Source organism: Pollicipes pollicipes, unplaced genomic scaffold (assembly GCF_011947565.3).
Source record: "Pollicipes pollicipes isolate AB1234 unplaced genomic scaffold, Ppol_2.1 Scaffold_4881;HRSCAF=5763_pilon_pilon_pilon, whole genome shotgun sequence".
Lineage (NCBI taxonomy): Eukaryota > Metazoa > Arthropoda > Thecostraca > Pollicipedomorpha > Pollicipedidae > Pollicipes > Pollicipes pollicipes.
In genome coordinates this window covers 28,231,480-28,254,570 of record NW_023596576.1, presented here as the reverse complement: position 1 = coordinate 28,254,570, position 23,091 = coordinate 28,231,480, and the positions used below count along the sequence as shown (strand labels likewise).

Below are 23,091 nucleotides of genomic sequence, written 5' to 3'. Positions count from 1 at the left end.
GCGGCGCATATTCAAAATTACGTTACATGATGTGCATCACTAACTGATTCTGACCGAATGTTGAACATTCCCAACAAAACATGGCTTGGCCACGTTGGTATAAATTGTTAATCCATTTCGGTCTACAATCTACATGGGTCTTAAAAGGGAGTGTTCTACATTTATATTGGGTTTTGAACTGAAATAGACATTTTGAAAAGGTAACGGTGCTGTTCACAATCCTGTCCTCTTTAAGGCCTGAGCCCCTGGTTTCCGAGCTACACGCCCGCGAAAATGGGGAAGGTTATATCGGGGAGAGTATTTCAAAGTCACCTTGGCATTAATGACGTCATAAAAATATCATTCAAATCCTGCCATGTCATGTGTCTTGCGGCGATCAAGGCTGCGACAAAAGAATTGTCGAGGCGTTCACATCCGGCATTCATGAGCGGGATTTCCCGATATAGCAGCGGTCAGCTGGCTCTCAATCAATGTTGTGCAGCGTACAATGACTGAGACTCTGAGACTAAGACTGAGACTAAGACTCTGAGCACTATCGGTATAGAAAGAACCTCTTGGACCATTGTAAAATGAAGAGCCCGGCTATTTATTTCATGGAATCATTTATTGCATTATTTCTTCAGTTTATTGACTTCAGAAGTTCAGGCAAAGTTGATTTCGCCGTACCTCCTGGCGTCTATTCCAGTTATAGAAATAAAAGAAGAAAACCCCTAGAAAAACATGTCCTCGATAACAAATGTGTCATATCCAGCGATGTTTTGGGGCCCCTTTTACTATCAGAGGCCCTCTGCCAGCCCTGCGCCCGCCCCCTTGCCAAGGCTCTGGCTGCGTGCCTGATCCTAGGTTGTGCCAAGTGATGGTTGTTATCGGCGTATTACCGGTGTGGTCATCTGATGCTGGTGGTGAATAATATTCGGCCCAGTTCCGTTCTTGAGGCTTGCGTCGTCTGTGGCACGGTCTTCTCCGATCGTGCACGAAACAAATGTATTTCAATATTAGCCGAACGCGGCACAGTGGTCAGCACCTGCGCCGTGCAAGAAAAACATTCTGGAGTCAGGATAGAGAAGGCGGCCTGAATGGCGATAGACGTCCGACTGAGCTCCTGGCTGCGACCATGTCTCGTGCAGAGATGATGTCACGTGAGGGGAGGACGTGTCAGCCCCTAACGCCTGAAACAAACGAAATAATAATTGTCATCCGGCGCCGCTATGTTCTGGAGGTGCGGCCGGCCGCGCCTGGCCCTCGTCAATCCCGCGCTGTACCAGTGCACTGCACACTCCATCCTGACAGTTTGTCTCTGACATTCGCTGTGCTGTTCGCCTGAATGGCCATGGAGCTGCGCCGGGCATTAGTTCTCACCTGAAGATAGATGGATAATGCACGCTTGCCATCGAAGGTCACTGCTACTGAGTCGGAAATCGGCGTGGACTTTGCGGCGAGTCGTTTCACTGGCATTCGCATGCGGTGAAATTGGAATTATCTTGCGTCATTCCACGACAAATCGACCGCGGGTAGGTCGGTTCTCATCTCAACACGGCACCCTCTTCAAACTGGACTGCTTGCCTACGTGGTTGTTATGTGTCCTAGGCACGTTTCTACCAGTTTTAGAGTCACGTGGAATATCGATAAGGAGGTAACAGACGATGACAGTACACAATAACTTTGCGAACTCTACTTTCGTCGTGTTCTAACGAAGTGTGTGCGGAGTATGATGCTTGAAAAAGTGTGTCTGAACGCTGACTGCCTGCATTTACTTGAAACATACATGAGCATAACGTTGAAAGTCGATGATGTACATATGCTGGCCCTAGTTTGGCCTTGGACTTCAACTTCTGAAAATTGTGGCACCTTCCATCTCTTTTAAGCCGATGATATGCTTCAAAGACCACTGTATTGCCGTTCAGACAAACTAACAAAAACGATGGGATCGACATGAAGCTGCAGTCTACACCTGGAGTAAATATGTTGACAAATAGGTACGAAAATGCTCGTGTTTGTGTGCAAAGTGTAGTGTGCAAACCGTAGCATTAACAGGGTGCAATGGCAGGTCGCTAGTTGGAGAAGGTGGTATGGTACGTGTTGCAGCAACTTTGCTGACTTCCACCGAAACAAACGTTTTGCCACTCAAATTTTAGCATATCCCTTTTGAGCGACTCTCATTCTACCAGCTTTGCCTTGCCAACCAGGGGTGAAAAAGTACCTTTTCTGCCACCAACGAAGTTTAGAACCAAGCTGTCGCCGGGAGCCAAGTCATCCAGCAACCGTTGCAATATAACTCAAAATGCAATAAACCACGAAGGCAAAGACAAATTTAATGTAATGCGGCATACCCATCAAACATTTTTGTTTCGGGAGTTCATTTGCACTAGAGTTGCATTTACTGGCAACTTTTATGTTTTCTATTTGGGAGATATAAACAGTTTCCCTATTAGGGGGAGCGGGGATTGTGCATTCTAACCAGAGATGTAGTTTCCCATTTTTAGTTATCGCTTTTTAGCCATTATTTTTCATTAATCATAATTTTTTGGTTCAGCCCCAAAAACTTGTTTTGAGAAACTACACTCTTACTCTCCACTGTTAAAAAAGGCGACCAATCCAGGGTTAAAGCTGTTTTAAGTGCATTTCAAAGGCAGGCCCAAGCACTTTTTTCTTCCTGCACTCCCTCCCCCTCCTATCCCTCACCCCTACTGACAACAATATCCCTTTTGGTTTCGTGACGTCGTCGCAAAATCAGTGGGACGCGTTGAGAACCTTTATGATCTTCACATAACCATTACCGATGCAGAACTCGCACTTCCTAACATGATCCAATTGTTTAAAGCAAAACTCCATACAATATTGGTATGGACAGGTGCAAACGACATTTTTGCACATCTCTAGCACGTTCATTTAGCTTTTTTGCAATATGATGGCAATACAAAGCGTTTTATCTCACGATCAGTACACGATGCCCACCGATCAGTACGCTAAGCCTGAGGCACAACGGGCAGTGTGGGAAGCCTATACCAGCGATGTTGGGCCTCTTATCTTAAAGCCGCTGTTTCTCACAGCAGCAGGAAGCCCTGGCTGAATCCTTGACATGTGTCGCTCCAACGTCCTCAGTTTACCTCTGAAGTTACACTTCGGGTATCCACAAACAGCAATCCTCCTGGATCGGCAGGGCTTTTTAACGCTATTACATTAAAAAAGACTGACGATTATCCACGTTTGCATAGCCAGTCGGCTTCTCACAGCATGAACACAGCCAACAGCAGCCCGCATCCCTGTGCTAAACCCAACGCATTACTGCGCGGCGAGCATTGGAGCCCGGTTTGTCTCAAATGGCACGATGCTTTAAAACACCTTGTATCGAACTGATCAAGTTCGCCTGCAAGATGCTGCAGCCATCCACAATTCTTACGACTAGTACTAAGCTTAGTTATTCGGTATTATATACTGTTAAGCATGTGAAGTGAATCTTGGCTGAAGAAAACCTGTGAAAAGCACTTATCTGAGGAGCATTGGAAAAGCACTGTGTTACCACTGTTCTTTGACGTTAGCGCTGATACAGTATAGTTTGTTGTATATTTAAGTCACCTGCTTAAACCAACCCGATAAAAGCTATCATGTTTGGTAGCAGCTAGGGCTCAACTCGCTCATACAACGAAACGTCAACGTTTTGACATGTGTTCTACACATGCTCACGCTGCAAGCGTTGGCGAGTACAGCCAATACTAAGCTTTGAGTTTCGTCTAGCTGGTATGGTATGTTTTAATATGGTTTGGTCTGTTGAAATTTGTTTGCGTTTTCGTAAATTTGTCAACAGTTGGCTCACAAAAGTTCAGTTTTTGTTACCGATCACATCCGGTAAATCAGAAGCTTTTTTCACCCTGTTGCCAACTTCTAGTGCCATTCTGCATCCATGATACAGCTCATTAGCTGAATTAAAAATGGATACCCTATCTGCACTACTTCAAGAACCGTGGCTGTAATAGACACTGCATTCAGGAGTATATTCCTCCGCCACGCAGCCTCGCCTTGGTCCCCCTCGGACATCTCCAGCGGAGACCGGACACCATGTGGTGTGCACTAACCATGGCCGTGGACTGGGCGACGGTGGCGGCGGGTGATCACAACCACAGCGCCAGTCAGACGCTGGGCTGTGCGGACGGCTGTCGGCCACTTCGGCTGAGGTCCCAGCTGCCTCAGTCGCGGTCTCGGCCCCTGCCGCTGTGATCTCAGACGTCCCACTCGCAGTCTCGGCCCCTGCCGCTGTGATCTCAGCTGCCCCAGTCGTGGTCTCGGCCCCTGCCGCTGCGATCTCAGCCGTCCCACTCGCGGTCTCGGCCCCTGCCGCTGTGATCTCAGCCACCTCAGTCGCGATCTCGGCCCCGGCCGTTGCGATCTCAGCCGTCCCACTCGCGGTCTCGGCCCCGGCCGCTGTGATCTCAGCCTCCTCAGTGGCGGTCTCGGCCCGGACCGTTGTGATCTCAGCCCCTCCCGCTGCGGTGGCGGTTTCTTTTGCTGGGACCCCTGCGGTCCCCGCTGAGATGACGACCACTTTTGCCTTGATTTCGGCGGAGCCGGCTGGCGTTGAGCTGATTTGGGAAACGGCAATATGTATCCATCTGAGTGGGGAGATGATAACGTGTCTGGACCTAACTTGGGAGCCGATGCGGTGTCTGAAGGCGAGCTTGGGGATAACCACCTATTTGTGCCCGAGCTTTGGGATGGGGTCGTGACGTCATCTGATTCGGGAGAAGGCGCACCGCGGCCTGATCTGGTGAAAATATTGGACTGCATATTACGAGGCGGTGGCATGCTCGGACCTGCTTTGGAAGAGGATGACATGATAAGATCGGGCCTTCTGTGTGGCGTTTTGGGATCTGATTTAGGAGAGGATGACTGGTCTTGAGTTGACTTCGAGGAGGTCTGTTCCGGATGTGATTTGGGAGAAGATGGCTGTACTGAAGCTGACCTGGGGACTGGTGACTGTTCGGGCCCCTTTATGGACACCCAGTCCTCGTGGGTGGTTTTGGAAGGGCTGTGGTGTTCCTCTACGATCTTTCTGGGAATGCAAGAATAAATTCCCGTTAGCCATGGATTATTTTCCCAGCCGGATTTTCAAGTTCACATGGTTGTCTATAGCCCGATTAGTATCATTGAGCAGCCGCTGAAGTGACATCTGCCACATCGCTGGTGACGTAAAGGTCTAGCAAATTACCTAAAAGTCTTAAACATGCTCGAAGCCTTTGGGTCCTTGCTGCACACGTAATAATCAATGATTATGCTTTTTAACTAGCGCAAAAGGTAAGAGCACAATCGCGCGCGACCAAATGATAGTATAACGTTAAAAAGGTAAAGTCGGGTTACTACCTGTCCATCCCACATGAAAGCAATTATTTGGTAACATGTTAGTTGTGTCTTTTTATCAATCGTTAATGAACGGTCACAAATTCTTCTATTTCAACACCACAAGTTGAGCCCAAACGTCCTTTGATGGTGAAGTGGTACGACCTTATAGAGCATGATGGGTCCTGATTGGTGCACATTCAAACCATTCGACTAACTATACCAAAGCAACTGTTGCTTGTGGAAGCGAAAATATCCATGTGCCTTCCCGATGGTGTCGCCTCGTGACTTGACCTAACACAGTATCCTTGCCACTGAAGTCAAATGATACATCCCTTCCGGAATGTATTAGTTTGACCAATCGCTTGGAAATTGATAACATAGACCTCCTTGCTTAGTACTGGACGTCTGATGCTCCTGTTTGCGACGACTTGGAAGAAATTCGCGGCGTAAACTTTTCACCGCCAACGCCGTGGCGGGTGCGATCGGGACTGTTTCACCAGATGAGCGAAACGAGTACTTTAACCGTTGTCAGACCTGCCAGTGAAGACTCACGCTTTCAGCAGCCGACGGCGCGCTGGCTTATAACTCACCCATGACCAGAATCACTGAGTGTGATTCCCTGGTCTAAATCTGTAGTCTCCACGTTGACCTTTTTCACCGTCGTTTTGTCCCTCTCCAAAGTGTGTGTGGCGTTCTCCGATCCTGTGACAGTGCACGTGCCCTGTTAGTTGCGGCTGACGGCGATAGGTCAGGTGTAGAGGCCGAGGCATTAACAGGTGCGTACACACTCGATCAGGGACATAGTTTTGCAAAATGAGTTGTGAGGGGCCTGAGCAGTGAAAAATGATGGAACCTACCGTCAAAATAACGCCAGCAAACGAGATTCTCCCAGGATTTGGCCAACTTTTTTCTCAAAGTTGAGGGGAGTACAGGTTAGGGGTGAAGGATGGGGAGGGGCTAAAGCCCCCAAACCGAATAGAAGGCCACCCGTGTACGCGCTATCAAGTTTTCAAACTTTCACTCTGCGTTTCCACTAAAATTCCCTCCCTGCCACCGTCTCCACAATACGCGTCACCTAAATATCAACACTGCTGAGGTAGCCTGTTTACGCTTCATGCTACGAGCATGTTCGGTGTTCTGATCATATCCCCGTTTATCACGATTCCGAAATGTCACGCTGTTTGTCGCGGCTCCACGATGCCGCGTCGCACTAGCCCGCCCCCCACCACCAATGCTCGCCCCGTGAAGCACGCTGTCCTATTGGTCGCTTACGTTTGGCAGAGTGGAGCTCAGTATCGTTCTGGGACTTCTGCCGAATTCGCGTCGCCTGCTCGATGCCGGTCTTCTTATCGACGTGCCGTGCCCCGATAGTGAACTCCGCTCCTCCGCCTGAGGAAACCGCCAGAGCAAGATCAGGTGGTTTCTCTGGCGATATGGAGATCCTCACGTCCGTGAGTTGGGCGAGCGCTTACACGAGACAATGCATGTGCCAAATGCCATGTGAGGGTGGGCGTATTATCTCATGTGTAGTGGCACTTACAATCAGAAAATGGCCGTGATGCTTGCGCAAGTATAGTCACGTGGTGACAGACGCAAACACAGCTGTGTTGGTGATCAAACTCCTGAGATAAATACTGAAGTGAATCAAGCATAGAAGGTGAAATCACAGGCATGGTGAGAGTAGGGAAACAGTCTAATGTACTGTTTCATTTAGCACTCGTGCCGAACTCACTTGCCGCCATGTTGCTGTACATGACACTGATATGTTTCCACCAGTAGATGTACTTCAGCGGGGCCTGTTTTTCAGATTTAATCCGAACCTTTTAAATGAATGGATTTCTGGGATCAGCGCTAACGCTAAGCAGTGCTTGTTGTGTGAAACATGGCCCCTACCATCCGATCGCGCAATTTCAGACACCGGCAGAATTTGGCGGCGAAAGTTGAACGTCCTCTCAATGTTCGGCACGGTCCGTCCTGCCCGCTGGCGTCAACTGACCTTTAGTGCGACCGCTGCCACCGGCCGCAGGCCATGTCTGTCAAGGGCAAACAGCGAGCGCTTAAAACGACTCTAACCCACCACGCCACCGGTGGTGTATCGGAAGGCACTTGCTTTGACCAACGGAACCATCGTGACGGACCTTTTTTAGTTTAAATTTTTTAAAAGTTGGATCCATGATCTTGCATAGAGTATATTAACTGGGCGCAAATTGTAAGAGTGTGCATGGTACAGCATCGCACAAATCATAGCTGTAAAAGCACAATATTCCTTCTTTCAAGAGCGGCCTGCAGCTAAAACTACCTCCTCTTGAAAATGCCAATATCGTCGGGTCAGTCGCATGCTCAGTGTCGCGTTGTGGTCGTTATATGGCGTGTCTCTTTGCTGCTCCCTTTGCATTTTCCGCCACCATACAATCAATATAATACTACTCACAACACTACCGTCATGTACAGCCCGGCTACGCACTAATCCAGCCAACATAACCTCCAGGGCTAAGCCAACGTGCTGTTCGCCTCCAAACTGCGCCCTTTCTATCTCGAATGAGCATATGCTTTGGCCGGCAATGCTCCATTTTCTCCGAGCTGGCACGTGGTCGTCTGCCAATTTGGGTGTCTATCACACCGCCGCCCCCCCATCGAACGCGCCCTCGTGCATGACGTCACCTGTCCGTCACTTGCAATGTCCCTGAACTGGGCACAGAATGTCACTTGCAATATCCCTGAACTGGTCAGCTGCGCTGCAGAACAGGCCGGCCAATCGGCTCCCTCGCTGTAAAATAAGTGTAAATGTGTCGCCAGATGTATTCGTGGACCATTCGGCAATGTAGCCACCGAAATCCGCTATTTCACCCTCCTGCGAATAAACACTCCCAGGGGTACGTAGCCTCGATAGCAGCCATTTCAAAAGCGAAAGGATAAGACGTTAAAGGGAGCATGCCACGTTTTGTATTTTTCACTTATTGCTATATCAGGCGCACCCGATTTGATCGGTAATGCCAGCTTACTCGACATTCCTCTGAGCAGCTCAGAACTTCGATTCGAAGCAGCCGCTTCTGCAGGAGAAATGTTGTTGGTCCCTCTGCTCACCACTATGAAAGTGATGCGTTTCATTTGTCTTGCTTATTCCAACGTATGTGTTCTGTAGTGTTTGCAACACACTAATTTGTCAAAATGCTTGTGTAATGAATGTTGGGAAAGCTTGAAACACCCTTTTTGGGAAAATTATACGCAAGCATGAGCCTATGATGCTGTGAATTTAACGAAACGCTATACCATGGTTGTGATTTCCCTCCTATGGCGTTTACCACAAATGCGCTTTTCGAAAAGAATTTTGACTTTGGGAAACGGGGTACGACGTGGTCTGTATTGACGCACTGATTCCAACCTCAACCAAAGCGCTTCTCGGAAACTGGCCCTCGACGCCTGCTGGCCGACCACAAACATTTGTTTGTACTGACGTGATTCATGCCAGCAGATGCGTCACTTTATGCCCGCAGGCTTGCGATGTGCGACTTACATCAGCTCAATGGGGGTACCTCTGACCGGTAACAGCTCACAACGGCCCTCAGCAGATCCTGCCGTCGTCATGACGACGGCGGTCGCGACAACCGCAGTTATCGCTGATTTGGGACACACTCTGGGGCTTCCAAGAAAGGGAAGTGTAGTGCTGTTGCATATGCGTCTTGCACGTTTGGAGCCCCGAGTAGACCCATGTTTAAAGGGAATGTTACGCCTTTGGGCATGTCGAGAAGCGTACCCTCAGTGAAACCTCAGGATCACTTACGCATAATGATAACATTGATAGTGCCACTGCAGCACCATCAAGTTATAATAAGGATATATATATATATATATGTTAAAATTTCTTTAGTCCAAGTTACGCCGCAATCGCTATGTAAAAGTATTACACTTCTTTCTTTCTTGGTAGGCCCAGAGTGCATCCCGAAGACCGTGACAGCCGTCGTCGCTATGACGACGGCAGAATCTGTTGAGAGCCGTTGTCAGCTGTGATAGGCTAAAGGTACCACTAAGATGTATTTTGTCCCGCACACTGCAGGTCTCCGGCGTTAAAGATGGCCACTCTGCTGGTGTAAATCACGCCAGTTCAAAAGAGCGTTTGTGATTGGCATAACGGGCGGGAAGGGCCAGTTACCGAGAAGCGCATCGGTTGAAGTTTGAACCAGCGCGTTATTACAGACCATGTGATGTTACGTTTCCCAAAGCCAAAGTGCCCTTCAGAAAGAACCTTTGTTGTAAACTCCATAATATAGGGAGATAATAAAGAATAGGGAAAAATCGAGGCCATAGTATAACGTTTCGTTGAAATCGTGGGATAACAGCCTCAATTTTGCGTATGTTTGTTCTCTAAAAAGCGTGTTTCAAGCAATCGTTATGTGTATTACACGGATGTCGATTTGCATTTTTTTTAGCAAACCACTGCCCCTCCCCCCAATTCCCACTTTGGCCCCCCAACGGCGAGTTTGGCCCCCATCCCTCTGTCGCCAAAGTAAAGCAGAGTATGAACAATGATAGATCAACATTGTGTTAATTGTGAAGCAGATTTCTACCTATTGTTTCACAGGTAAAGGAACAAAAAAATGAAAAGTGCATTGCTACCGTCAGTTGACAATTATCTACTCTTTTCGGTATCACGCATGATTCTAGTTATACGATTATTATGTCTTGCTGATTTTGGTCTACTTTTGTTCTCATGTTCATTCCAATGAGCGATGCTTCATATTCTATACACTGCAACAAGTTGCTTAATTTTGTTTCGAAATCATAGGATGAGAACAAACTGGTCGAAATTAGGATACAAAAACGCGGTCCGATTATTAACCGCTCACATTCGGAAGGAACGATTGAAATATGCTGCCTGTACTTGGACGTGAATACTCGATGGAACGGTTACGAGAACCTGTTGATCGACACCAGCCGACCAAATCGATAGCGGCAACTGCCCGACAACATGCCTAATGCCAACATGCCAACATGCCTAAATTCGCTGAGCTGCCACCAACACCCCACCTTGCGGCTATCAGCCGGGGGATTTCCGTGGCAGCCTTTAATAGTCCCGCATATCGACTTATACCATTATACTCCCGAGACTGTACACGCTTAAGAGCGTCTGAAACCACATAACATCGACCTTCCGTCGATTACTGGAACCTGGCTACGACCAACGACGTCAAACAAAATGAAAATGATGCCCAACGTCAACATCTTCCGCCAAAAAAGAGCGAGGAAACGTATTAGAGCTAGGATGTAGCTTCATTTTCGGTTGGGGGGGGGGGGGTGACCCGAGTTTCATAACGAGAGAAAAGTGGCCAAATCCGGGGAGAAACCTATTGTTAAGTGTATCTATGGTTCGGTTTCCACTCTCGGCCCCGGACCTATTTTGCGAAATTGCACTCCTGTGGTGGAGGCGGATTCGCCATCAGACCGGACTCCATCGTCTGGCCTGGGACAATGGCCATAAACCAAGGCAGATATAAAGTCAGGGCCCGCGATTTACATCGGCCGGGCCCCTGAGTCAGTGAGGGGTCTTATAATGCCTGACAAGGGTCCAGTATTGGCAAGGGGCGCCTAATCGGTCAGGAGGAGTCACGGTATTGTGGGGTCCCGCAGAGGGTCCCGAAGTGTCCCTCTCACCTCACTGCTAGATTGGAGGTTACGAAGAGTTGGCGGTAGGTCATATTAAGGAGCCCGACCCGCGGGGCTGCTCCCCCAATTATCAGCGAGAGGGCCTCTTGCACCGATATGGAATACCCTGGGACAAGGTGAGCCTCTGTATCGGTTAGAGCACCAACAACGAACAGTCGTCTCCGTGTCGGTCTGAGCTCTGGGAGTCCATTTCCCAAGCAGGGACAAGGTCGGGACCCGCGATTTGTATTGGTCGGCACCCCTAAAGCAATGCTTGCTTCTGTGTTGGTCAGGCCCGAACAGTGCCTAACAGAGGGCTCTATGTCAGCAAGGGGTCTTGAGTCAGCCAGGGTAGTATTTGCTGAACAGGGGTAGGGACGGAACCCCGAATGCTCGAGGTCCTCTCGCGTTGGTTGGTGCCGATGCGCCCTAAAACACAAAATCCCCACCACCGCAGGCCCTCTAACAACGAAAGTGGATATGCAACTTAACGGCGAGAGGCCAAAAGAACATCATGTAGGGTCCAGTGGTAATCAGGGGCTCCAGCTCAGAACGGGGAGCTTTCCATCCCATTTCAGCCAGGCGATCGCCGTGCTGAGCTGGAGTCTCTGTGTCAGTTATTTGGCACCTGGGGAGGTAACGGATCTTTGTGCGTCAACAAGGCCCCCTGCGTCCATGGGGGGCCTTATACTCGGTTCAGGGGGCTCCGGCGTCAGACAGGCGACCAATGCATGACTGATCCCCCTAAGGGCTTCCGTATCGACCTGGAGACTCAAACCCCCGAGTCGCCAGCATGGCAGCAGTCAGGCATCCTATGCTGTAATGGAATGAGCCCTTACTTTGACCTCTGACCGGAAAATACAATTTGCCCCTATTGTACTAACCACTGGGTACTTACCCGGGAAGGTAAGGGCTTCTTTGGTTTTCAATACAGCGGATCAAGACGAGGCCAAAAATGAAAAAGCCGACACACAAAGTCCCTTCCTATCCGATTCAGCATGTGAAAGAAAATACATAAATAAATTTTGATCTTACGCGCTCGCAATCTTAGAACCAAGAACATTGATGGCCGGGTTGCAGTTCCATCAAACCGAACGGCTTCGGACGCTACAGCTAACGCCGGGTGGCGAGCGCCTAGTGCGCGAGAACAACCGCCGTGACCTAATGCTTCCGAAGGTCTTTCCTAATGAATTTGAACCTCTTAACTGTTAGGTTTGGGCGCACATTTCGCCTGCATGATTTTGAGATCTTTATTCAGTGGATTAACAGCGACAGCAGCCCAAATACAGAAATTCTACCTTTGCTTGTCTAGCTCCGTGGACAAATTTCAGCACCTGTGTGATACGCTGCGAGTGCTAATGCGTTTCTATTGTGTCTAAAAACTGTTTGGCTGAAACATACTCACGGGTTACTTTCTAAACGTACGAACCTGGCATCTTCAAGCGCTCAAAGGTCCTTTTTCGGGAACGACATCGTTTTTGTTCGCCCGCTGGCCTCTGCCTAATGTTAGCTGCAGGGGCGACGCCGCCGTCCTATGGAGACTGCAACGCCGGACATCAGGGTTTTCGTTCTAAGGTTTGCAAGTGCACATGGGCAAAAGTACGTGATGTGTTTCTTTCACGACTGGATTCTGGAAAAGGTCGTAGATTTCCAGACACACGGCGTTTGAGCTTGTCAAAGCAAATCTGTAAACTCATTTTGATCTACAATCTATATTAGCAATAATCTACGTTCATAATGTCTCTGTACAACACGGCAAAAGTTCTGTCAAAGCCCTTGAGTATTATCACTCAGAACGAGTTCACTAAACGAGTACGAAATAAAAAGCGACAGTGTTTCTATGTCATCACTGAAGGCCTGTTTTTTCAGGTTATTGACTTCAAAATGCTAACAGAATAGCATATTTCGGCGCCTTCTTGTTTGTTTTAGTAAAAAGGGAACATATTAAGGTAAAACGGAGCAAAAATTGCCCCTTAAAATCAAATGGGTCTTATCCGGTAATGTTTTGGGTGGAGGGCATTACACCCTTTGTCAATCCTGTGTCCCTTCTCCTCATCAAGATTCTGGCTGTGCATCTGGGTGGGTGAGCTCACTGTGTACTGAGTATCTGTATATCAGCGTGGCGTCGAAGAGCCAGCTCAACAGTAACACTTGTGTGCTCAAACTGCGTTACGCTTGACACTGACGCTACGGGGCTTCATTTACCACATATTCGAACTGAAGCGGGTTAGGGCCGCTTTCCTTTCAGAGGCACGCCGGCTTAGAACAGCGTTCCCCAGAAACACAGCAAGCTCGCAAAACGTGCGTAAAAAATGAGCGGGGAAAGACATTCTTTACAGGAGGGCATCTACCTGAGCTATTTGGGGAAATGTTGAGGACCATTTTTGTAACTGGTGCATAGAGGAGTTTCTATGTTTTGTTTTACGTTAACTAAAATTCACATGTTTTGTCGGTGAAGCCTGGGTTTGTTGAGAACCTGCGTGTAAATGAGTTGTGATAGCCACATGTGCTCTAAACACTCTATTCTTGTTAAAACATAGATCAGTACGCCAAAAATCACTAAGCAAAAGATGATAAATTATGCGCGAACATCACTGCTGGATGTGCAAGATAGAGGTATAACTTCACCCTTTCAGCTTCACAAAGCAGGTGCGCTTATAGGAAGCTGATGCAAACTGTTAGGCTTCCATCCGTGATTCCGGTAGCTCCACACATGGGCTTTAAACAAAATGTAGTTGTTGCAGACTATATATATATATATATATATATATATATATATATATATATATATATATATATATATTACAAACCCATATCATAAGTGAACAAATCCGGGAGGATTTTCGCACATGTTCCCTTATCCGACTTTCGAGCTTTTGGCCCCCAATATCGTTTTGAGAAATGGATATCCATGGTGTATTACGCAAGCATGTTTACAAATTATTGTGTTGCAAACATTATTGAACACACGACATTATCTAACAACATGTGAGAAGTACAAAAAGGTAGCATTCTCCCAATAAGAAGAGATTCATCTCAGTGGTTTCACCAAGGAACCATCGGCAGCTTTCGCACCTCGACGAAACGAATTCTGAACTTCGATGGTCATATGTGAATTTTCTCAACTAAAAAGGCTATCGTGTGTTCATAAGAAGTGTCCTCTTAACATGACGACGTTCTGAGTATGGTGTTAAGCAGCATTTGCATATGTCGAAAGGTGTGCCACAGCAATATTATAGCAATGTAGTGTAGTAAGGTGCGGCGCATGGCATATTGCAGAGGCACATGGCATATGAAGGCTAACGCCATCACTACAGTGTCGATGTCCAAAAGAACTTTCGTAATCCCACGACACAGACTACAAGGATTCTTTTTTGACTAATATTTATGTTTGTTTCTATTTTGGAGAAGTAAATCAAAACGTGATGCATTTAAGCAGCTGCCCTCTCGTTAGCGTAAGTCTCGTAGCGTTAGTTAGCACCTTCCCGTAGAAAGACCGATAAATATCTAAGACCGCTAGATCGGAAACGGCCATGCCCAGAGTGCCCAGTCGGCAAAGAGCGACATTGTACATAAAATTAAACTAAACCCGCATGCAAAAAGGGGCGGGTGCGGCTTGACGGCAGTATCCACGACGCAAGCAAATGAACCGTTAAATTCATATAGATAAGGCAGTAGTAATAGCTTTACCCCTCGGAGAACAACCAGAAGAATGGAGGTGTAGATGAACTGATATTTCGGCAGCATGCTTTGATCGAAACACACGTCCGTTTTACACACGGGTTGAAAGTTGAGTCGCAGGTAACTCGCCCGGTTTACCTAAGTTTGCCCAGTTTACCTGCGAGTCTATGCCATTTTGCAGCTGACGCCCCTCGTTCAATTTGCACGAGTCGCTAGTAATTCAAAAAGGGTTGCCTATCTAGTGATATTGGATTCCTATCAAAAGACGCTTTGGAATGTCACGAGGCTTCTAATCAGATTTTGGTCTCCGTCCTGAGGAAGTTCTGGTTACGACTGTGTTTCAAATGTCACGAATTCCCCAATAGTAAACGTGTACAGTGGTCTGTTAGCGATTGTATGGAACTGCGCAAAGCGTGCGTTTTCAGTCAGGGGTGCAGCTTTGCAAAATAAGCTGAAAGAGGGCTGAGCATTGAAAAATTACTTAACTTCTCGCTTCTCACCCGATTGGCTTACTTTCTTGCCAATGTGCGGGGAAGCTCCAGTCCTCTCCCACATCCCACATCCCAGCTCCAGTCTTCTCCCACATCCCACATCCCAGCTCCAGTCCTCCCCCACATCCCACATCCCAGCTGAATATGAGGAGGCGCCTCCGTTTCCTGTAAATCCGCACTTTCGGCACTTTTTGCGCCTGAAAACTATAGCATGCAGAATGTCGTGGATGTAGCGAAGACGCCCATTATGAAAATGTGAGTTGCGATGCATTCTTCCTTCTCCTTCTTCTATCTTGGGCTAAATGACTAGGTCTCTGTAATAACGTGGACGTGGTGAGAGCATGACCTGACCGTGTAACGAGCATAAGTCGAAGTTAGTGCTGCAGCACCAATATCCGTGATTGAACTCATTCGTGACCAGCCACGTCAACGGCGCCCCTGTTGCATCAGTCGCCAAGAATGACCTAATGTCCAACGGTGCATCATGTGTCAGTCAATACCACCGCCCCCAGAACCGGCTCGCCACCCGGCATCTACAGTACTGTGAACCGGCCGGCAGTGCAGTGACAGCTTCATGTGCCGTGTTCGGACGAGAGCTGAGCCCGCTCCACGTCTCGGTTTGACCTCGAATAATGTCACATCGGTCGTGCCTCATTCAAAATGAATGATGTCACACCGCCCACTGAGCCCGAACGCGCCGTCCGACATCGCCTCCCCGGACTGTGACGTCATCGCCGGCCGGACCAATCGGCGGCCGCCCCGCTCACCGAAGTTGACGCGGACCCGGACGTCGCGTTTCTTCTCGCTGCTGCCCGTGTCGCGCACGGTGTCGGCGGCGGTGTCCTGCCGCTGACGGATTCGGCTTAAGCGGGGGTCACGTCCACCTTTCACGCGCTGCGACCTCGCCCGGTCCCGTTGTGTCAACCTCGAGATCCGCTCCAGCTTGCGACTGTCCGTGTCGTTCCGCCTCAGCGAGACGCGGATCACGGGCCCTGCAGCAAGAGGGGTGGACGAGAACTCTGGTGAAGAACCGAGCGAGACAACCGGATCACGGGCATCTACCTCAAACATTATTTACGTAGACGTAATATAAATCACAATATGAGAACATTGACGGGCATAGTGTGCCTCCTCACGGCCGAGGGTATAGTTTGTCATTATGGACGACGTTGTGTGCTACTGCGTACGATGGCAATACGGTGACACAGTTATACAAAAACAGTAGTTGCTAATCCATTCCTTGCTCCGGACGATTCTAAGCAGTGTCCTAGAATTGCCAACTTTGGGTGTAAAGCAACACCCTATGAAGAGGAATTTTTCACTCCCTTTCCCCATATTTTATATGAATTTTTACTCCTGCCTGACATTGCCTTATCGCACATGCCAAACCCCTATTTCTTTTTCTGAAGTTTTCAGATGTCATGCAAAACCGAGCTCACTTGAAGCCACCAGGCATAAATGAGGCTCCGCAGAACCTGGACACCAATGGCTATGTCCTGCCTCACCTACAGCTGAATCATGTCTATGTTTGCACATAACGAGGGCGCCAGATACCTCCAACCCCAAGAACGCCAGCGACGCCAGCCGCTTGCACGCATTAAGTTTGATTCGTTAACAAAATGCATCACAATGTGCAGCTGTGCGCCAAATACAAGGTTTTCACTCATCCCCTATTTTTTTGGTCTCAACACCACACCACGAAAGCAGAGCCTGGTGCAAACAACAGCAAGGCCTGTTAGAGAATTGTACTCCACGTACTACTTTTTTCCCGAGGAAGCTTAACCACTAAATTGCACACTCCCGAAATGCATGAGTAAAAGTTCAAGAAATGTGTTGTAAATTAAACTTACATGATGAATATCACTCTTTGAACACTTCTATTAACATATTTTAAGTCAAATCAGCTGGTTATAAAATTTTGCCAGAAAAGTGCCAGTCTTTATAATTATTTAGCTACTTCTTTTTCTTGGTACCATACCAGTGTCATACCACTTTATTCTTCCTTCCTTTTCAATTGTCTTTAGAGGTACCATCTGCTACTTAAAATTTTGACCAATTTCTGTGAAAGATGCTCCAACTGCAAACTTGTACATATTTTATACATAAATTGGATCAATTCACCAGCCGCCCAAACATGTTTGATATGCACCCAAGCGTGAACAATTCACAGGGAATGAAGGAGACAATTTGAGATACGGAACTTATTTTTACCGTCATTTTTGCCCTCTTAAACCTTCGGTTAACCGTTTTCTTGGCTCATGGCGGTGTTTAATAATGATAAATCCAAGCCTTACGAGTGTTTGACTGACCAGGCTACCTGGCAAGGCATTAGCATTATAATAAATACTGCCATACAGAGCCTTGGGACAGATCTGACGCAGCTAATACAGGAGTGTTTGATGGCGAAATTCTGCCCTCTGGAGATGTTTATAATGTACACCTCTTACTTGTTTCGCATTTTAATCTCAAAGGCTGGTGGGCATGATTGATATATATATATATATATATATATATATATATATATATTTGGGGAGTGAGTCGGATGACTCTGTCTGCCAGCAGACCATGCAAAAGGTACCGAATTTTTGCTTTTGGGGGAGCAGGAAGAAGCCAGTAAGTCTCCTGTGGACCAAGTAATTGCTTACCTTACCTGCTTTCAACACATGATTGGTAACCAGAGTTAGCCATTTTTCGTTTGAATGCATCAAGTTTTGCCATAAGACATATTATGATGCCACAAGGTGTGCAATAGGCTTGTTTTACTCCATGTTCTTGGTTATTTGCCCCAAATTTCTTAAAGTGACCCCTTATGGCTGCTTTAACCACGTGTTTTCTATAGTTGTCATGGTTTGCTGACCGGCAAATGACTGTACTGTATATATGTATTATGTTTTTAACCCCGGGGTACTCTGAGTTGCATAGCGATTATAATATGAGCTAAATATTGGTGTGTAACAAATGGTCAGACCACCCCATTTAAAATGTGAAGCCAACTTCTCAAACTTTGTCATTAAATATGAATAAACAAGCCCAAATGGATGCATTTGCTGCAGCTGAAAAGGCAAGCAGTAATACTGGCATGGTCACCTTATAGTTGTGCTATTTTTGGAGAAGAGAAATTGTTTTGTGGGGCATACCCATTATTGCCCTTGACATAGGTTAACCATGACAATCAAAATAAGTTGTTCAAAGTGGATTAAAGTGTTTTGATTTGTGTATTGTCAACTTGTCTGATGTCAACAAGCAAACATAATTGAACTGCATAAAAATCCAAGTTGGAACCAGCCAAAAACTAGCTTTAAACATGTTTTTATCACAAGTGCTGCTGTCAACAGATAGGTGAGTTGGGATGATGTTCATCATATGGGCTTCTCTAAGGTAGGTTAAGCTGGTCAAGTGCATGGCAAGTGGCAATAGGAATTGTGCAAGAATCAGTAACTCACAACTGCTGCTGTGATACAAACAGGTTATACAGGATGAGATGATGTAAGACCTCTTTAGGTTAGGCATAGGCTACTTTCATCGAAATAAGCATTGGTATTTTGTAAGAAACGGTGACAAAATGTTTGTTTTCCCTGACCCCATCTTAACAGAAGCCAGAAGTATGTCTATTGTATTATTATATTATTAAGTCATACAACCTTGGGTAACTTCAAATTAAGCGGTGCGATATGGTTTGTACAGGTTAACGTGCGCCTTCTTCAGAAACGTGAGAACTTGAAACGTGAGTCTTAAAAAGGGGATAACTGTAGACTGCAGGGCATTGTTTTGAAAATGGTTTTACCATCTCAAACCCCAATAAAAATATGTGCCAGTCCCTCAAAAACCAAGCGTTGGATGACTTTACCGACGGCATGCTGCTTATAAAACAATCAGATCATTGCTTTAGTAGCTTCCGACGGACCAGATTCCGGCTTGGTCTGAATGACCTTATTCTCCCAGGCGCCTGGGCTTGAAAGGGGGATGATTCTAGTAGCTGCGCATAACCCACCCGGCCAGGCTTCTGGCGCAACGCGCGTCATCCGGTCGACAGGGACGGCACCCGACCAGAGAGCGGTAATGTGTGGACAGCAGACTTCGTTACAGGCCGCTTCGTTAGAAATGTCGGATGGACAGTTTTGGATAACTCAGACAGCTGGACTATCCAGATCGTCCGGCAAATCATTCTTGCGCCTCTTCGCGTGATGTGTGAGTGTGAGTATGAGTGTGTGTTACAACTGTGTGAGTCGCAACGAACGTGATAGCGATATTTCATCTTGGAACCGGCTAGTTTGTGTTTTGTGTACTTCAAGTGATTTCATACGAGGGTACATCAATTCTAGCTCGTGAAAACGGTGACGCATTCATTACGGATGCAGTAACTCAGATGCCCTCACTAACCCTGCGTCGGGGAGAGCGAAGAGAGTTGTATAAGTTCTGAGCTCCCTTATACCATAACTATTGAAGACATAACTAATATTCTTAAATCTGTAGACATTCATAGCCTTCAGCTACCCATGTAACATAAACGTTTTGGAGAAGACGTCTTTGTTCTTTTGTAAATGACTTCTAAATAAACCTTTTTAAGGGGTACAACCTTGGGGCATATTACATTACATGGTGGGGGAATTAGTATTTTTCTGTATGGAGTAAGTTGCATAACAAACAAGCTAAACATGTTGCAACATCCAACAGCACACATTCGTCTTTGTTATTTCGTAATTCGTCGTATTTGAAACGTAACAAATTCCTGTCCTTTTAAATGAGCCAGCTTTTTAAAATTTACAGCCACCTTGGTTTTGGTGGCGCAGGTAGGAATTATGAGTGTACAAAGGCAATGTTAATCGCTACTTATTATCTGAATGACAATAGTTCATGACAATCATATCAGTTAATCGCTGCAAGGAAACTGGCAAATGATATTGTTGGACCTACATTGCTTCTCTGATACAACGTGCCCCATGCACAGCTGATTCAACAGGCATCACCCGGTACCTTGGAAAAAAGTCCCATCACACCGAAATCCTTGGGTTGCAGCCGCCAAATACTTTGTGTCGCATGCGGCATATGTACTTACCCCTCACGCAATACACCGTTCAGACTACTTTAGCATGTTCTGGGACGTTATGAAATTACTCTGATTTATATGTTTATCAAGCATACAGTCTCATTCAGCAACATATACAAAACATATAAGTCGCGCTTACCCCATATAATGGCTCTCTGACCCAAGATTAGCGTGCGTCGTATAGATTTAAGGTTAATTGCCTCTTAGTCTTCCCTACGGTAAACACGTATTGACCTGAATAACTTAGGTATCTTAATAGCCACACTGATAAGTAGATTCTCAGCCATGCACTGGCGTACGCTCCTCCTCGTCGCGTTTACTCTGCGATGAGTGAGCTGTTTACGGCGAGTCTGGGTCTGATTCATCGGTGAAATGAATCAATCCACCTGGCATCGGTTTCGAAAAGTTCATGAGTCCGTAAAAGGTCAGGTCTTTAGTATGGATGGCTGTGGGGCTGCCCGGTTCGGTATGCATACATAGGTATGATGTATATTATGTGCACCATATCTACGCACATGCTTAGATGCAGTGTTTCCAAAACGATTCACAGTGAGATGTTGTCAGGGCTCACCTCTGTGTTTGTCTCCTGAGAAAGCTCGTTTGAACAGCCGTCCCGCTTTTGTCAGGGCTCACCTTTGTGTTTGTCTCTTGAGAAATCTCGTTTGAATAACCGTCCCGCTTTTGTCAGGGCTCACCTCTGTGTTTGTTTCCTGAGAAAGCTCGTTTGAACAGCCGTCCCGCTTTTGCTGTATCTGTGGGTTCGGAAAGGTCGGCGTAAGATATGCAGGTAATGAGAACTCCGTAAAACACCCGCACATCCGGCAGGTAAAGCCAAGAGCGGGAATGACTTGGGAAGACGATGAGCTCGGCGATCACGACCTTCCAATATCAGCTAGGGGAGTTAAGACAAAGAGTAAATTCAACAAAATTGTGACTAAATGTGTTGTATATGAACGCTCATGCAAAGTTACAAGTGCGTATGTAACGTTTAAACAGCGTCAAGGGGTAAGGCAAACATTGTGAGACAGTGTTGAAGCTACCGAAAAGTTTTGCGCATCAGTTTCCCCGAGTGAGCAATTTGCATGATGCGAAACAGTTTCCAGTGCAAACAAAGCCCATGCAACTTAAATATTGCATTCTTTGTTTTGTGCTGGTTTACAGTGTAGTGGAGGCTTCATGTTGTTTCAACATATTTTAGTCCGATCGGTTATCACACCTGTGTGTAACGTTACGCTGTCCCAAACCTCCCACCTTTCTTGTTGCGCCTTCCTTTTGCCCCCCTCCCCCCCCCCCCTCCATGCGTGACATCATTTATGGGCGGTCCCTAATTCTATTTGATGTCGGTTCCAATAAGGACTATCCAGGTGGTCATTGTGTTTTACATAACTTGAACGGCGTCTGAAGCACTGCCAAACATTTATCAAACCGTTTATATGTAAGTTTGTGAGAAACAACAGCCTACTCATTAGAAAAGCAGTAATGAAGATGATTTCCGTTTCTGCCTTACTTTGGGCATTTCCTTTGGAATTCCGTTCGGTCTGAAAACATTTTTTATTCGATTTCACATATTTTTGTGTCCAATAATTTTCTATCAGACTTACTAGTTTCCCGTAAAGCTTTGGAAATGAAAATGGAAGGGAGAGAGAGAGGGTGTGACATCAGGTTAACTAAAGCCAATGACTTGCGACGTCGACTCGAATTCTTATATTGCGTCAATGCATTAAGAGGAGCTGAGAAATGCTATGAACCTGCTTCCGGATGTTTTCGTGCAATTCTAAAAAAACGTGAGGGCATATCACCGGGTGGAGGTTTAGACACCGAACACGGTTATGGAGCATCCATGGAGAATGCTGCATCTTTGTGGGCTTTTAAATGGCAAACGATAGTTTTGTAGATAACACATTTGAAGGAGAGAACAAGAAGTGGATAAGTGGGGTGATCACCTAGAAAGAGAAAAAGAAACGTGACCCAATAGCGCTACACCTAACTTTCTCCGTCAGCTCCTCCGGTAACGGCTGGAACGCGTGACTACTCCAGATGTCCGCCGGCTTGAGTCGCAGCGGCGGCCGGCTGGGCAGCCACAGCGGCCGGTGATGGGGTCGTCGGAGCGGCTGCGGGTGACGAGTGCGGCGGAGCGGCGGCCGTATCCAGGCGGCCGCCGGTGCACGCGGCCTCAGCCACCCGGCATCGGCATCGGACGAGCGGTCCGGCGCCGTGGAGACGGTAAGAGCGGCGCGGCCCAGCGTCCAGCCGCCGGGGCCGCGCAGCGCCGTCCGGCCGCGCAACACCGGTCGCAGTGCCAGCGCGCGGGGCGACCGACGCCCCGACAGCGCGGCGTCCTCGTGCCGCAGCCAAAGAAGCGAGCTACGCATCTTGCGGACGGGCTGCAGGATGCGGATGTGGCGCACGCCGGCCGCCGGCGCGGCCAGCAGCAGCAGCAGCGCGGCGGCCGTCCGCCACATGGTACGCGTCACCAGTGGCGCCGACCGCACGGTCGCCGCCGCCGCCCGCCGCTCGGTCACCACTGCCGACGGCCTGGCGACTGACCGCGACTGTCAGACGCCCCCGGCTGGCGACGGCCGGCTCCGGCTCGGCCAGGCCCCGCACCGGCCGGCCAGACCCCGCCCGGCCGACGGGCCCGACGCCGGACCAAGCAAGGGCCCGACGGCGGACCAAACACGGGTCCGACACCGAACCAAACACCGGCCCGTTGCGGGGCTGAGCACGGGCCCGACACCGGACTGAGCACGGGCCCGATACCGGACTGAGCACGGGCCCGACACTGGACTGAGCACGGGCCCGACGCTGGACTGAGCACGGACTCGACACCGGACTGAGCACGAGCCCGACGCTGGACTGAGCACGGGCCCGACACCGGACTGAGCACGGGCCCAACAC

General features: G+C 47.9%; 1 protein-coding gene across 2 annotated transcripts; it reads right to left on the bottom strand.

Moving 5' to 3' along the window:
* Positions 1–566: 566 nt before the first annotated feature.
* LOC119099713 (serine/arginine repetitive matrix protein 1) lies at positions 567–22,705 on the bottom strand. 2 transcript variants are annotated; one of them, XM_037222778.1, is made up of 6 exons: positions 22,181–22,705; positions 20,889–20,945; positions 15,914–16,138; positions 6,607–6,723; positions 5,925–6,036; positions 567–1,169 (listed from the first exon to the last, which is right to left on the bottom strand). In XM_037222778.1, the coding sequence occupies exons 1-6, from the start codon at positions 22,653–22,655 to the stop codon at positions 1,163–1,165; spliced, it is 993 nt and encodes a 330-aa protein (XP_037078673.1). In that variant the 5' UTR covers positions 22,656–22,705; the 3' UTR covers positions 567–1,162. The 2 variants fall into 2 exon arrangements, with proteins under 2 accessions (XP_037078673.1, XP_037078672.1); XM_037222777.1 differs by lacking the exon at positions 567–1,169 and adding an exon at positions 1,179–5,047.
* Between the last annotated feature and the right edge of the window lie 386 nt (positions 22,706–23,091).

Bases quoted from the DNA above. Each gene is read 5' to 3' on its own strand.
- LOC119099713 (XM_037222777.1), bottom strand. From the start codon at position 22,655: ATGTGGCGGACGGCCGCCGCGCTGCTGCTGCTGCTGGCCGCGCCGGCG. The intron at 16,139-20,888 runs GTGAGCCCTGAC...CTCTTGCTGCAG, and splicing joins CTCAGGAAACAAACACAGAG to GGCCCGTGATCCGCGTCTCG. The intron at 6,724-15,913 runs GTGAGCGGGGCG...CGGTTTCCTCAG, and splicing joins CCGGGTCCGCGTCAACTTCG to GCGGAGGAGCGGAGTTCACT.